Source organism: Myiozetetes cayanensis, unplaced genomic scaffold (genome assembly GCF_022539395.1).
Source record: "Myiozetetes cayanensis isolate MyiCay16 unplaced genomic scaffold, myiCay2020 scf2-11, whole genome shotgun sequence".
NCBI lineage: Eukaryota > Metazoa > Chordata > Aves > Passeriformes > Tyrannidae > Myiozetetes > Myiozetetes cayanensis.
In genome coordinates this window covers 41,866,240-41,881,617 of record NW_026087411.1, presented here as the reverse complement: position 1 = coordinate 41,881,617, position 15,378 = coordinate 41,866,240, and the positions used below count along the sequence as shown (strand labels likewise).

At 34.4% G+C, this 15,378-nt stretch overlaps 1 protein-coding gene across 1 annotated transcript in view; it reads left to right on the top strand.

The window, feature by feature from the left end:
• Positions 1-15,378, top strand: part of TTC13 (tetratricopeptide repeat domain 13) — a 40,709-nt gene that overhangs the window by 14,587 nt on the left and 10,744 nt on the right. Inside the window, exons 9-17 of the mRNA XM_050314298.1 lie at positions 1,999-2,081; positions 4,095-4,236; positions 5,500-5,674; positions 6,103-6,259; positions 7,365-7,495; positions 7,832-7,964; positions 8,451-8,543; positions 12,694-12,777; positions 14,010-14,094. Of these exons, the coding sequence (XP_050170255.1) occupies positions 1,999-2,081; positions 4,095-4,236; positions 5,500-5,674; positions 6,103-6,259; positions 7,365-7,495; positions 7,832-7,964; positions 8,451-8,543; positions 12,694-12,777; positions 14,010-14,094 (1,083 nt within the window). The remainder of the gene's footprint in view (positions 1-1,998; positions 2,082-4,094; positions 4,237-5,499; positions 5,675-6,102; positions 6,260-7,364; positions 7,496-7,831; positions 7,965-8,450; positions 8,544-12,693; positions 12,778-14,009; positions 14,095-15,378) is intronic.

Sequence of the window (15,378 nt, the reverse complement as noted above, 5' to 3'; positions counted from 1 at the left end):
GAATGAGCTAGAAGGTAATCAAGGAAACTGCTGATACAGAGCCCTGCATTTATGCATGTTTATTTTGGTTATATCTTGTTTCTGGAATGCTGGTATCTAAACTGAGGGAACAGAGGTGCTCCCTCAGTTTTGAAAATCATAAGGGAAGTAAGTTCTTCCCATGTTTTTTTACTTTTTCACCATTTTATGACTCAAAACTTCTCTGGGTTTTAGATGTAGGAATACTGCACCTTTTTCTTGCTTGTAAAGTATTTACAGATACTTTTGCCATTTTTCAGAGGAGAGAGAAATTAGATAAGTTGTTTGAAATTCTTGGTTTGAAAAGTGAAGATGCAACTGCATCATTCCTAAATTCCAACAGTGAATTCCAACAATGGAAGCTTTTTTTTTTTAAACCTCTGCTAATAGCTTGGGATTTTAACAATTGTATGAAGAAATCCTGAAAGTGCCCAGAACTCCTGAGTTTCAGCCCACTATCTTTCACAGGCAATCACTGCTCTTTGTATTTCCCTTTTTTTTAGCAGTGTACTTCCTCATTTTTTTAGTACTCAAGCTGGTATTTTTTCCATGCTCTCAGTGTATGCTGTGAGAACTTCAGGCAGTTACTGAACTTACTATGTGTATCTTATTGCAGTCAGATGAGTTACTTGCTAATAACAGTCTGAATTTCTGATTTTTGATGTAGGCAACAGAGACCCCAGAAAACAATGGTGAAAATACAGCTGAAAAAAAATAATACTGTCTCAATTTACAAAATAGAAGCAAAGTTTTCTTCTTTCTGATATGCAGATCAACACATTTCTGCATCACCTCCTTCCCCCCAGTTTCTTTCCTCAAAGGAAGTATCATCCCTCTCTAATATTCAGGTTCAGAGAGATTATGACTGAGTGGCTTTTCATCCCCAGCTATACCTTAGCTTCCAGTCAGGTTCAGATGACTTCTCAAAGGAAAGTTGTACATATCTTCTGAAAACTGAGATTTGGGGTGAGGGTGGCAGAGTGAAAAGAGATTGTTTTGGATCACTGCTTTTGGGAATAGTCATCTTGGTTTTAAAACTTATCTAGAGGACATGAGCCTATTAATAATAGGTTAATTATTATTTATTGGTTAATTGATAAGTAATAAGAGGTAGGTGATTGTCTTACATTTTTGGTCAGTAGATATTTTTGTGCACGTTGTAGTGCTCAAAATATATTTGATAGTTTTTCTAAATAAGAATTTTAAAGTCTACTGAAGATAGCGATTCTTTCCTTATAGCATTTAAATTATTGTACTTTAGATTTCAAGATACTTTTCAGACATTCCTTAGTAATATAAAGTAGTTGATTTACTCCATCCTTAATTCTAAGTCTCAGTATTGTGTATGCCAGTTTGTATAACCAGTACTGTTTGAAAAGCTGAGTTCGTAATGAAATTCTTTGAAGAAGATTTCTTTAACCATATCCATATATTTTTAGCTTTTATTTTTATTACATTGTATTCCTCACAGCAACAGTATGTGCTATTGTGTGAGGGTGATCACTTACTCTGTAATCCCTCGAGAGTGTTTACTAACTGTGCAAATAACAAAGAATACAATGAAACAATTCAAGTCAAAGTACAGATTTGAAGGAATCTTTTGGACTCCAAAAAAAAAAGAGGTGTATTATGAATTAAGAAGGCACACTGTGAGAAGAGATTGCTTTGCCATAGGGAGCTTGAAAGCAAACTCTGAAGGGATTTCATCTCTGAATTCTATTAAAATGCTAAAAGAATTACTCATTCCCATGGGATATTAGACTAAGGAATTTCAGCTAAATCTGTCATTGCTGTAAAAGATGTTTCAGTATTTATTTTATATGATGATTACTCTGTAGATTCATAATAAATTTATGCCTTGTTTGTTCCTTCCAAAGGTTTCGATGAATAACTGTAAATCTGTGGCTAGGAATTACTGAGGATGCTGAAATTTCATCAGTGTAGTAAGTGATAAATTATTCTGTTGGTCCCTTTCTGTAGGAAGCCATTGAATCGTTCAAAGAAGCTCTGAAGCAGAAAGCAGACTTCATAGATGCGTATAAAAGTCTGGGGCAAGCCTACAGGTAATTGCATTTGGAAGTAGTTTTAAAGTGAGATTTCTATCTAATTGTCTTCTTTAAAATGTACTCTTAAAGTTTTAAACACTTGTTACAAAATTGTGCAGAATCAAATGTGCATTTGGTAGGTCCTGCAGTTGGTATGGCTATGTCAGGATACGTTCAATATAAATAAATTCTAGTTTTGCTTTGTATTTTTAATTCAGTCTCCTATATCTCTTTGAGTCTCCCAGACTCAAAGGTTAGGTAAATGGCAGTTTTCAGTAAGAAAATGGTTTTTTTGTGGACTTGTACCTTACTTACCACAAGTATCTAAGTTCAAAACACAATGTAGAACCACTGATTTCCTCGTGAGCTTTTCTGTGAGACTTATTGTGGTTTGCAAGTACTTTCAAGGTGCTAAATAATAGTCAGTAATGTAGTCTGAAAGATGAGCATTCCTACATTTCCAATAAATGCTTTAAAGTTTTTGTTCTGTTTTTTGGATGTGGGACTGCCTCTCTAATTGATCAGCTGTTCTACCCTGTGCCCAAGAAACCTTAATCTGAATAAATTTTATTTTGAAGGAGAGAAAAAAAGCAAGCCTTAAAATATCTCACTTTGCATTGCATTGTTGTTTTACAAACCAAAAGTTACTTAACCAGAATATCCCTAATCTAATCTGCTAAAATTTGTTGCTTTTATTCCCTCTCAGTGTCCCGTGCCTCCAAAGTTCTCTGATCCTCAGGAAATAATGGAGGCAGGAGTGTAAAGAAACTAACTTTTTTTTAAATTTGTTTTTTTCAGAACTTAACGTACAAAGCACAGTTACTGCTGACTCTTGTATAGGCTCAGCAGTTAGAGAAGCCAGAATCTGAATAGAGTATTGTTTTAATAGCTGAGTACACTGTAACTAGTGAGTAACTACCATAATTCTGAATGACTTCCTCATGAGCACTCTGGTCTTACAACAGGGAGAAATAATAATCTCATTTCTCTGGGGCACAGCTAACTTCAGTTGTCAAATTCTTCTTTCTTTCTAAAATCTTTCATCTTAAGTTCATGCTCTTTCTTCTGCATCAAATGAAATTTTAAATACAATGTGTAAAAATACCTTCTGAAGAATTGTTTTTAAGTGAAAGTAGACAATTTTTAGCCTTATTTGTCTTTCCGTGAAATATGAGTTACAGCGTTTTGCCAATTAAATCCTGCTTCAAATATAGTGACTTCAGTGTTCATGCTTTTATGTTGAACCAAAGATCTGTGGTTAATCACTATTCTGCCTAAAAATTCTTTTTTGGCAAATGTATTTAAAAGTAGTAGATCTTGTGTGTTTGTTTTTTTTTTCTGGTATTGCTCTTGTTTGGATTAATTTTGTCTATTTGATGTGGAAAGAATTTTATACCTTAAACTTAAAAAAGTCAGTGTACTAGATTAAAAAGAAATGAAGATAATTTGTGTAGTATTTCTGTTTTAATTTTCTCATAACAGTGTCTCCAAGGCTATTTTTACTGTCTGTTTACATGTACAGCTGTCCTGCACATGGAGTAATTTCAGTCAATAAATTTTTAGTTAGTTTCAGATTTCAAACACCATGTGCTTTCTTCTTAATTAGCATTTAAGTAGTTAGTAAATTTTTTAAAATGTGTTTATATTTAAAAGTTAAAAAGACCTGTCAAAGATAGTACTTTCCGAGAATGCTTTCTGGTGAAGTTTTATTTATTTTAGTTTCTGAAGAAGTGCCATAGGTATGTATTTTTACAGTTTTATGTCTACTGAGGATTGTGAAGATTTGTGGTCTTGTGGGGTTGTATTTCAGAGTACGTATTTCTGGGAGTAAAAACTCTGTGCAGCTGTTCTATTAGTACCACAGAAGAATAGTTGCAAAATTACTGCTTTTGTTACAGAAATTTTCCATTAGTACTGTGTTTCTCTTTAATGATATCCCCTTTGGACACATTAAAGCAATCTTTAACAATTAATTTTGTTGTCACTGTTACCTTCTATATTTTTCACTTTTGACTTTGTGGAATCACCTAGAGAGCTTGGCAACTTTGATGCTGCTACAGAGAATTTCCAGAAGGCTTTACTGCTAAATCAAAATCATGTTCAGACGCTACAGCTCAAAGGAATGATGCTTTATCATCATGGCAGTTTAGATGAAGCACTAAAGAATTTTAAGGTAAGCAGGCCCTAAGTAAATACCAAATTAAAATGTTTTAACAAGGACTTGTATTCAGCAAGTGCAATAAAATGGACAAATTTCAAAGTTTTTCTTTCTGAGTATGTGTACATTTAAACTAAAATTATTTTTTGTGAGATCTGTCATAAACAATGTCTAAAACTTTACAGTTTTTAATTAAAAATGGAATTTTGCTTAAGCTAAGATCATTTCTCTAACTGTTTTATGTATTTCTAAAACCAAACTCTGTTTGAAATGTTTTATGTATTTTTTTAAACTGGTAATTGTCTTCTTGCTAATATTTAAGTTCTATTTGAAACCTAAAGCTTTTTCCGTATCTGGTGAAAGATGAAATGTACTAGTCTTTGGAATTCTAAATTTAAAATAAGTTCCAATGTTTATCTAATTTTTCTGGAGTATTTTCTTTTGAAAAATTCAGAATATGTTGCAATTCACTGAGCTTGCAAAAATGTATCTGTTGCCATAGGTAAAAGAAGTCTTACCTATGTCTGTTGACATTAAATAACTGCCTCATTTTGTAGACAGAACAACAGAGGTACATGTTAATTGTATGTCGATATCCATAAAACAAGGAATGACATAAGATGTAGAAACTATTCCATCCCTTTCTAAATGAGTCTGTGCTAACTTTATGCGTCTTATTACACATTCACCTGATATAACATAATTTGTAGATACTGGTGTAATTAAAAAGATACATCAACTTCCAAGACACAGATGTAGACATAGAGTAAATAGTTGACTACCATAGAAGTGTACTAATGTATGAAGTACTGAAGAGACGAATGCAAGAAACGGCACTATATATAGATATATATATACACACACACACACACACACATATGTATGTATATATATATATATAGATATGTAGCCAAAAGTGACATGTTACTAATATTGTCAGGAGAATATTTTTTCTAATTTCATCTAGCTAACATTGACACTTCTGTAGTGCTAATATTGTTAGAGCAAACATGATCTCTCTTCATACTGACTAAAGTGTGCAAAGCAAATTTGCACTGGCAGGGGGTTATTTTCCCTTTAATAAAGCGGAAAATATTTTTTCTTACATTTGCTTGCAGTTTAAGTGCTCAGCATCATTTGAAAGGAAATAGTGATGGAAGTGAATCTTAATAATCAGGAAATCTTTTCAGGTGGTCTTCTGACCAGACAGGTTAGATTATTTGAAGATACTCTTTCTCTCTCTTGATATATGGGTGTTTCATTCCTTTAATCTCCTAGAGATGTCTACAGCTAGAACCATACAATGAAGTGTGCCAGTACATGAAAGGTCTTAGCCATGTTGCAATGGGACAGTTTTATGAAGGCATAAAAGCTCAGACCAAAGTTATGTTAAATGATCCACTACCAGGACAGAAGGCCAGCCCAGAATATCTGAAAGTGAAATACCTCCGAGGTAAGTTGGAATTGGGGTTTGGTTTTGTTTTTTTTTAATTTTCTTCAATGCTTCAAGAACCTTAAAAGTGCAAACTTGCTTGTAGTTCTGGCCATTTTAAAGAAACCAGTGTATATTCTCATGAGTACTGTTGAGCATGTTAACAAAATGAAATACACAGGTTCTTATTGTTCATACAGTTAAAAACTAGGACCAAAAATGAAATACACCTTTCTGTATAATGGTAAAGCATATTGTAATACTCAATTGAAAAAGACTTACTTCTATTTTGGAAATTGGCTAATAGCAAAATGATATTATCTAAAAATAATGACTTATTAAAGTCATGTTGTTTAACTGACAAACATATAATCTGGTTACTGGTTTTGTGTAATGACATAAGTGGACTGATTATACAAATAGTATTTAATTTTATTTCTTTCCTCCAGAATATTCTAGATATTTGCATGCGCATTTGGATACCCCTCTTACAGAGTATAATACTGATATAGATCTTCCTGGAAATTTCAAGGACCACTGGGCCAAAAATCTTCCTTTTCTTATAGAAAATTATGAAGAACAGCCAGGGTTACAGCCACATATAAAGTGAGAATTTTTATTTTTTTTTGTGCCTACTCTGAATGTGATTTGGTTTTTTTCAGTTTGACTTTTTAAAGTGCCATTCTGAGGCACTCACATATTTAATGTTATATGAAAGTACAATTCCACTGAGTGTTTAAATCCTTTAGTAGATCATAAGAGTTGGTTTATCTCATAAAAGAGGAAGAATTAAACCTAGGATGATTTTCTTCACTTCTGTCTTTACATAATAATATTCACATATTGTTCTTTCATATTCTATGGTCTTACTGGTTAACTCTTCTATTATTGTCTTGGAATCAATGTTAAGAGATAAGTCTGAGATGCTCAGTATAGTGTTACATAGTACCCTTATTACAGTTTCTTGTTGTGTGTTTCATTTTGTTATAGATGTAATTTCTAGATACTGTATCTTTAATGGCAGCTGGGTTTCACTGGGAAAATGTTCTCTAAACTAACTTAGATAACCAGGATTTTAGGAGGAGGGTGACTTCACTCAACAAAACAAGAGATTTATTAGAACAGATTTTAAAATCATGTAACTAAAGAAAAGATAGCAATTTCTCCTGCTGTAAAGCAGTTTCGACATATATTGTCATGTATTCACTTTGTCTATGTAAAAAAATTGCTCCATAAAAATTTCTGGCTTTTGTGTATGTGGAATGGAATCCACCTTTTTAGCACAAGAAGCTTTTACAGAATTATGGGATAAGTTAAGGGAATAAGACTTCCAGGGTCTATGCATATCCTTTTCTTATGTAGTTATAGGTTAATCAGGGTGAGTGTAACAGTGAAGGATAATGTAGTACCTGTGAACTTTATTTAGTATCACTTATTATGAGCAAGTCTGAAGGTGAAATACTGGTTGTGACAGTAATAAGATCTACTTAATAGTAAGATCTCAGTAAGACTGAATTAATTCGAGATATTGAGCGTAACTGCCATGTACTGTGTATGTTCAGTGGGCTGGGAGGAGAAATGAGTGTTCTTTATACTGCTTTTGTTTCTCTCACAAATAGTATTGATTTGTAAAACACAGATTAGTTTGTCTAATGCTTTCAGGACTTTTGTTGCCAAGTTACATCTGACGTGTGTTTTTCTCCTCTGTAAGAGATGTGTTATTTCAGAATTTTGAAAGCTATAAGCCTGATGTGCAAGAGCTCATATGTGTAGCTGATCATCTGGGTTCAATGATGCAGTATGAGACACCAGGATTTCTTCCAAATAAAAGAATACATAGAGGTATACTGAAAATTCTCTGTAAGTTTGAGTGGGAATTAAAATCCATGTGGTGATAATTGAATGCTATACCTTTTGCTATCTGCAAATTGGTTTTATGCTCTGTTTCTTTTAAATCAGATAAAAAATTTAAAATTAAAATAATCATTGTGTCAGCAGTTTCTTGACCTAGCTGGGGACTGGAAGTCATGATCTTCCAGGCTTTATTGATGTTGTCAATTCTTTTCGTATAAATGCATTGCTTTCCTGCTTCAGTTTTCCCATCTGTACAAAAATGAGTGGCTCTAATTGGTTTTCTGTTTCTGTTGTTGGTCCCTCTCTTCTCTTCCCTCACCTCAGCAATGGGATTGGCCACTCTAGAAGTAATGCAAGCTGTGCAGCGGACTTGGGCAAACTCAAAAGTTCGGATGAATGGGAAGACCAGACTGATGCAGTGGAGAGATATGTTTGACATTGCTGTAAAGTGGCGAAGGTAATGGTAAAAGAGGAGAGAGAACAAGCCTTATACTGTTGTAATAATGATGCATGCTTCAGCTAACCAAAGGGATGAAGTCATGGAGGAGAAAATGAACACTTGCTACCATTCTGTAACTAGAAGGTGTTCTGATAGAAGACAAGGATGGTTTAGGTACAAGGAGTGCACTTCTGAAAATACTCCATTTTTCTCTAAAGAAAGGAAAGAGTTGGGAACAGCATTTGCTGATTGAAGCAAAGCTGTGAAAGACAGGATCCATTGCAGCTAAGGCAAACAAAAACTTAGGAGTTTCAAATGCCAAAAAAAGTAAAATGTTTGAATTGGTTTTCATAAGAAAAAACCCGTGTTTCAATAAAATATACTTTTTTGTAATCTGTAAATTCTAGTTTTTGCCTCAAATTGTTCTGTCTGTGAACAAAGCTCTATTAAAAGTACTACATGGAGCAAAATATGTGCCATTGTTAATGTTCTTTGTCTTTGTAGGATAGCTGACCCTGACCAGCCTGTGCTTTGGTTGGACCAAATGCCTGCCCGAAGCCTTAGCAGAGGTTTCAATAATCACATTAACCTAATCAGGTATGAGAGTTTTACCAAACAGCATTCCCACACTCACTGAGGGATTGTACCAAAACTTACCATCTGTTGTGAAGCAACATCTTACAGTATTGAATGTATATATGCTTATTGTTTTACTTTAATATTTATTTTATGTTTTCTAATGAAACATTTGGGGTTTGTGCACCTCAAATTTTCCCTCAGGACATTTCCTATTTTTCCTGAATTTCACTTGTATAACTGAGTAATAGCAAGATCTAACAAGGATCTAGAATGCACATATTTTTATGTGCTGTTTCTAATTCCCAAATTACATTAAACGTAAAAAGTTGATTAAGTTCATCATAGTTGTAATTTTTTCAAATGCTACTTCTCAAAAGTACTGGCATCGGTATTGAAACAATGCTGTTCTATTAGCTTTAGTAGGAATTTACAGTGGAGAGGAAAAACATAGTTCTCTTAGTTGTTTTCAGAGCAGGTCAAAGTAAAGCAAAAATGACAAGTAAACTTTGAAAGTAATGGTTGCACTTTCAAATAAAGGTAAAATTTGAAAGTTTCAACCACTGTTGTACGTTCCATCTTCTCCCATGCTGCAAGACGTAGTCACGACAGAGAGACTCGATGTGGCGACATCACTGTCAATCACAGGAGCAGAGTGTGTTTGTGTAAGTAAATATGTAGCCAGGTTTCATCTTATTCCACCCCCTCATGGGAAATGCTTTGATCTGTCATTCTGCTTTTATATCTGTCTCTTTCTTCTCTGAGAAGCTTTATGGAAAAAGGAGGGTAAGGGAAACACAGCTTTCTCTAGAATTATTTCAGGCAGAGAAAAACAGTGATATTCTAATGTTCACATGCAGAGGTAAATCAGCATTTTTCCTTGCTTGTCCTTCCACTCTGTGAAATGGACCCTAACAGCTTCTGCTTTACTTCATGGAGTGATTAAAGTAGCATTAAACTCCAATGCAGATCAGTAGTTGCCTTGCAGGATGTGCTGCTTCTTGAACAGTCTTATGCTCAGGCTTCTTTCTTCCTTCAAGCCAAGTGTTATGTTTAAGCTTCAACCCACGTCCATCTTTGCTGTTGCTGCATTTCTCTCTTCTCACACGTACAATGCAGCAGAAACCACAACCATCTGTACTTTGAGACAGGGATCCATTCCATAGCTCACCTCTTTCTTCCTGGTTTTATTTTTAAATGGGGGAGTAAAAGCTTCATTTCTAGGTGATCTGTGCTGGCAGAAAGGCATTCATGTAACAACAATTAATTAACATCCTGAAAATAATGTTGAACATTTAATCTGGGAAAATTTGTCCTTGTACAATATCACTGTGTCAGGAACTCTGTTTTGCAGTGGCCAAACACTTTATTTGTTTTCCTTTCATCAGAGGATAGTAGCAAAACTCATTATATACTGTTCCAGCTGTTTTGCTAACTTTATAGAAATCTGAAATAAGCTTCATGATCATTCAGATTTGTAGACCCACAGTGAATCTATTTCTAACCTTTTGGTTTTGTCTCAGCCTTGTGTTTTGGGGATCTCATCATCATTTTGGTTGTGCTTTTTTAATAGCTAGGTAGTGGTTCTCTGAAAATTATTGACCTGGCACCTTTTTGGACGAAACAATAGATTTGAAGCAGCATAATTACCTCTACCTTAGGAGTTGATCATACTTTAGTACTGGATAGTGATTACATTCTTTTTGTTTCTGGAAACCTGTGCTTGTTTGGTCATTCTCCATCTCAAGCAATAGCTGCTTACCTTGGTCAGTTTTCTGTTGTGATTTGTTTCTTTTGGATTCCATCCCAGTGATTTCACATGACCTTAGAGTTAAAAGAAATTAATATATCATGTGGTAATGGGGGTTTTCTTAAATTTATTTTACTTTTGAAGCATGTTCTAGTTCAGTATGATTTCTAAATGACAATTTCCTCTTAATGAATTACGCAGGTTTTTTTAATCTCCTTCTTACATTACTCATCTTGTAAAATAGCTGCTGATTGAAGATAATAATAGGCTACAGAGCTAACAACTTTTAGTTGATAATTGAGATAATTTTATGATCTTTTCACTGTCTTTCAGGAACATATACTTTGCTTTATATTTGGGTTATGGTTTGAAAGTTATTCTGATACCTGTATGACTAAGACTGAGTTCTTTCTATAGAATGGCTACCTGAAAACCAGGTGCAGCAATAGATTTAGGCTATTTAGGCTGTAGCGGTCTTCATGATTATTTTGTATACAGAGATAAAAGGTGTTCAGTCAAGAAGTGGAACAGTATCAGATGGGTGTTCTTCTAATATTTTTAACATACCTAGTTATACTGAGCTCAAGTTGTATCTAGGTTTTATTTGGTCTGAATAGTACACCAGGAATTTCTGTGGACAAAAATACTTGGATTAGACATCTGCTAGCATAAACCTTTTCTTTACTCAGAATTCTTTGCATTGAAAGTCCATTATTGTTCAGTGATTCTTGTCAAGTGAGTCTTGTCATGGTGCACCAGCACTGTCTGCTGTATTTATTTTTTTTTCTTTTCCAGAATGGCAAAATGTTTGGAGTGTGTCAGAAAACAAAAACTTTTTGTTTGTTTGTTTTGAGTCAATTTGGAGACCTTTTTTTAAAGATACATAAGAAACATCTTGCACTTCGCAATGTTTCATAGGCTTTTGGATCTTAATGTACTCAAGACACAAGTATATCGGCTGTCACTTTCTTTGTTGGCCTGTAGACAAGGGCAGCTTTGGCTTATCTCCTTCTGGCTTAAATGATCAAAGCCAGCAAATTTCATTTAAAGTAGAGAAAATGTTTTTGAAGCTTAAGTTGTTTTTATACACAAAACAAGGATTTGGGATCAGCTAAACATTAATGATATACTTAATGTTTTTGTAAAAAAAAAAAAGACACTCTGCAACATTGCGCCTTTTGAAATCGTAGTGTTTGGTAAACAAGGAGAAAGAGTAGAAATAAACACAAATCACTTTCGACCACCCACCAAAAGTCTTTCTTGGTACTACAGCTTATAGATGGCCTGATAGAAGGATAGGTCTGGTTTGAATGTATTTTCCAAGATGACACTAAAGGAAAGTCCAGTTCCTTATACTGACACACTACTACCTGTTGTACACATATTTATTTTTTTTAATACAGGTGGAAAATGATGGGACGTACAACAAGGGCAAATTACGTATATAGATTTGTCTTCATCCTTCCACTTTCCCTACATCCCTTTCCTATATGCAGATATGTGTATGTGTTCTGTTCAGTTTTTTAAAGACTGATTCTGCTGGTTTTCTGAGACTAGGCCTAGTGAGACTGTTGAGTGAGACATGAGGCAGGGACTTAAGCTGCCAAAAATCTCTTAGAGTGGAAAAAAAAGGCTAGGTGTACACACCTTCCTGTGATTGACAGTGGTTTTGCTTCCTCAGAGAGCGATAACGTTTGCTTTATAAAATCTTGTTTTGTAGACTGGGAGAAGAGGAAGGACTCCTACAAATGCAATAAGGGTATGTAATTTTTCCTGTCAGAGTGGATATAATCCTAACAGGTTTCTACCACATTTTAATATAAATTCTTTTCCTTAGTAGTCGGGAGGGAGAAAGCAACACCTTTTTAATGCTTTTGTTTTACAGTTATTACTTGTAGCTATTAAGAGTCGAAGCAGAATTACTTCCATAAAGAGGGACATAGGTGAATAAGGAAAAATGTATATTGACTCTCAGAGCAGATCAACATATATATTGCAAAATATGTAAACTGGAGAGTGTTGGTTCTTTAAATAAATGTCCAGATTGAGAATTCTTTTCTAGTTCTGCAATCTACAAGTCTAGGGAAGATTATGTCATTGTGTAAATTGACAATTATCATATAAATAAGATTTACTAGAATTGGGTACATTGAAAGCAGGGAAATATGTATTGAAATGTAGTTTATCAGAGAACAACAATACTAATGATACATGAGGTTTTGTAAGTTCACTATATAATCTATATTTAAAATGGGGGATTGGCAAATGACCGCATAGATAAAACTCTAGTTCATTCCTTTTATTTACAGAGCATCTGTGGATAAAATTGTGTCAAGAATTAATGAGTAATATTTGTGTCTTAGCTCTGAAATGTTGAGTTGAAAAACAAGTCTTCAAAAAAACCTTTTCTCTTCTTTGTAGGGGGCAGGTCATTAACATGCGGTACCTGGAATACTTTGAGAAAATTCTTCATTTTATCAAAGACCGCATCCTTGTTTATCACGGGTAAATTACTGATGGGTTTTTTTCACTGCTTCACTCCCCTGGTAATACTGATCTGAAGTTTAAATCATAGTCATTTCAGAAAGTCTGAGGGATTTTTTTTTTCCTTAACTTTAGGAAGTTCTAGTTTTCTTAGTTATCTGTAGAGATAATTATTTCCTATTAAAGATGCAAAATGCTATTTGTTGTCACCTTAAGAAACTTAAACTAATAGGAAAAAAACCACTGTGAATTACAGTGTAGATGTAGATGTTATCCTGGAACTGAAGGCAGTTACAGAATTTTGAATGAAAGAATGTAACAAAAGGTAATGTGAAAATTCATGTTGGTATCTATTTCAAATTTCTTTAAGTTTTTTATGAGTAAAATGACTGTCCCATGTGTGGCTCAGTATTCTGATAACATTAAAAACTAAGAAACCCTTTTAGCTTTAAACCCTCTATTTTTTTTTGCCTTGTAACCCATATTAAATATGGAGCTCTATTTTTCAATCTCATTATTCTTCTTAAATATAAAAAAATTAAAGTGCATAAGATCTTTAAAACTGCTGAAAACATCTAGGTTTTAGAAAATCTATGATACTTGCTGAAAATACATAAGTTCTGTAGTTCCTGGAAAGTGTATCCTCTACTGTGGGTAAATTTGTTAAGTTTGTTCAGAGTAAACCAGCAGCATTTGACCTTAAACCAGAGCAATTTGTGCTGTGATTTTTAAAATAATTCTGTTCTCAAAATCTGGGTGTACAGTAATTAATAAATATTAGAACAGTCATTCAACAGGTTTCTTCATGGTCCAGCTGTGCCTGAATCTGGAGTATCTACTTGCCTTTGAGACCACACAGGTGCACATAGTTTGTGAAGAATATTTTTAACATTAACTCTATTCTTTGCCATATTTCCTTATCTAGAAACCCCTGTCTACACACACTCATGAAAACACTGTTTAATGCTTTAGACTGGGCAACAGCAAGAGTAAGATAGAGTAGTAAATTAGATAAACCTGAAGGCTGAAGTTGAGGTTTGAAGCTGAAAAAAATTAACTGAGCTGATACAGGAGAACATTACTTTTTGAAAACTAGGACACCATGTGGCCAAGTATAAAGGAACTAATTTTCAGAAAAGAAATAATTAACTTTCAATAACTTACTTTGCTATGGCTAATTAAGTTAAAGGTAGGTGAATTTCCAGAAATGCTATGTGTTCAACTGTTGTATTCCATGTTTAATTTTTTTCCAGTGCTAATAATCCAAAAGGACTGTTAGAGGTTCGAGAAGCTTTGGAAAAGGTACATAAAGTAGAAGACCTTCTTCCCATAATGAAGGTAAATTAAAGAAAAACTTGAAAATATGGTAAAAATAGTAAAATGTGTTCTGGGAGATATGCAGTTCCTCAGAATAAAACTACTGTATGTAAACTTAAAATAAGTGGAAATACTAGCTCAGGTTATTTACAAATCTGCAGTAAGAAAAGTTGGACCTTTGATATATGCAGACGGATGATGTGTATTTGAAATCCTTGGCCTAACTGTGAATTGTTAACAAAATGATGGGAAAACAAATTATTGAATGTAATTCAAAATTCAAAACTTCTCAACCGAGAGGGTTTGTGAACAGATCCACCACAGTGGGCTCACAGTATGCCTGTACAGTAGGAAGGAAAAAAAAATGAATTAAGTGTCTGAAACATTAAGAACATGGAAGCTCTTTTACTTTAGATTCATTGGTGCAGGTCAGTATGTGGTGGGGCTGTCAGGGGGAAATGGGGGAACAGTTGCCATTAGTGACTGGTAGCTGCAATGAAATACTGGAATAATGTTCTTGAGCTTTAGAAGACTTGTCTGAAAAGGAGTGGAGAAACTTGCAGGTTTTCTTAGTGCTGGTGGTGGTTCTTTGTAGGAAGGTCTTGGATATATTACCTGCAAACTTATTTATACTCTTATCTCAAATTAAGTTTTATTACCCTTGAGCTGGGTTTAAGTTAAAGGTTTTCTCACTCTCCCTCCTCTCCTCCAAATTAATCTAGGATGAGCAGCGTGTAAATATTTGGGTTTGGGGAATGTTACAAAATATGTCTTTTTAAAGGATTGGGCAGGATTTTAGAGCAGAATAAAATTTGAGAAGAAATAAGTCATTCGATAGAGAGACAAACTCATTGCTGTGTTATCATGTGTGTCCACATTGCGGTTTTGTATCTAAGCAAAGTTGGCAGGTTGCCATAGAACAGGGCTCTCTGAAGCTACATTGCTGCTACTGCTGAAGGACTCTCTGGGTTTGGATTTGTTCACAGGAATAGCACTCACTCACTCGTGCACTACAGATATCTTTGCAGGAGCTGCGTGGCTTAAGCACTAAATTTTTCTAAGGGTTTCTGTAATGTGTATTGGGAATATAAGTGACTTCAAAGAACATCCCATAATTTTGGAGGTCCTTTTTATATTACTGCCATGTTCTTGGCCTTGAAAGTTGAAACCAAGTGGGTACTAACTGAACTTAAACAAAAACTTGTGCTGAAGTACACGCTGGGGTGGATGGACAACTAATTGTTCTGTACTGCCACACAAATGTACAAAAAGGGCCCTGTAGAGCACCTGATATGGTCACGGTTG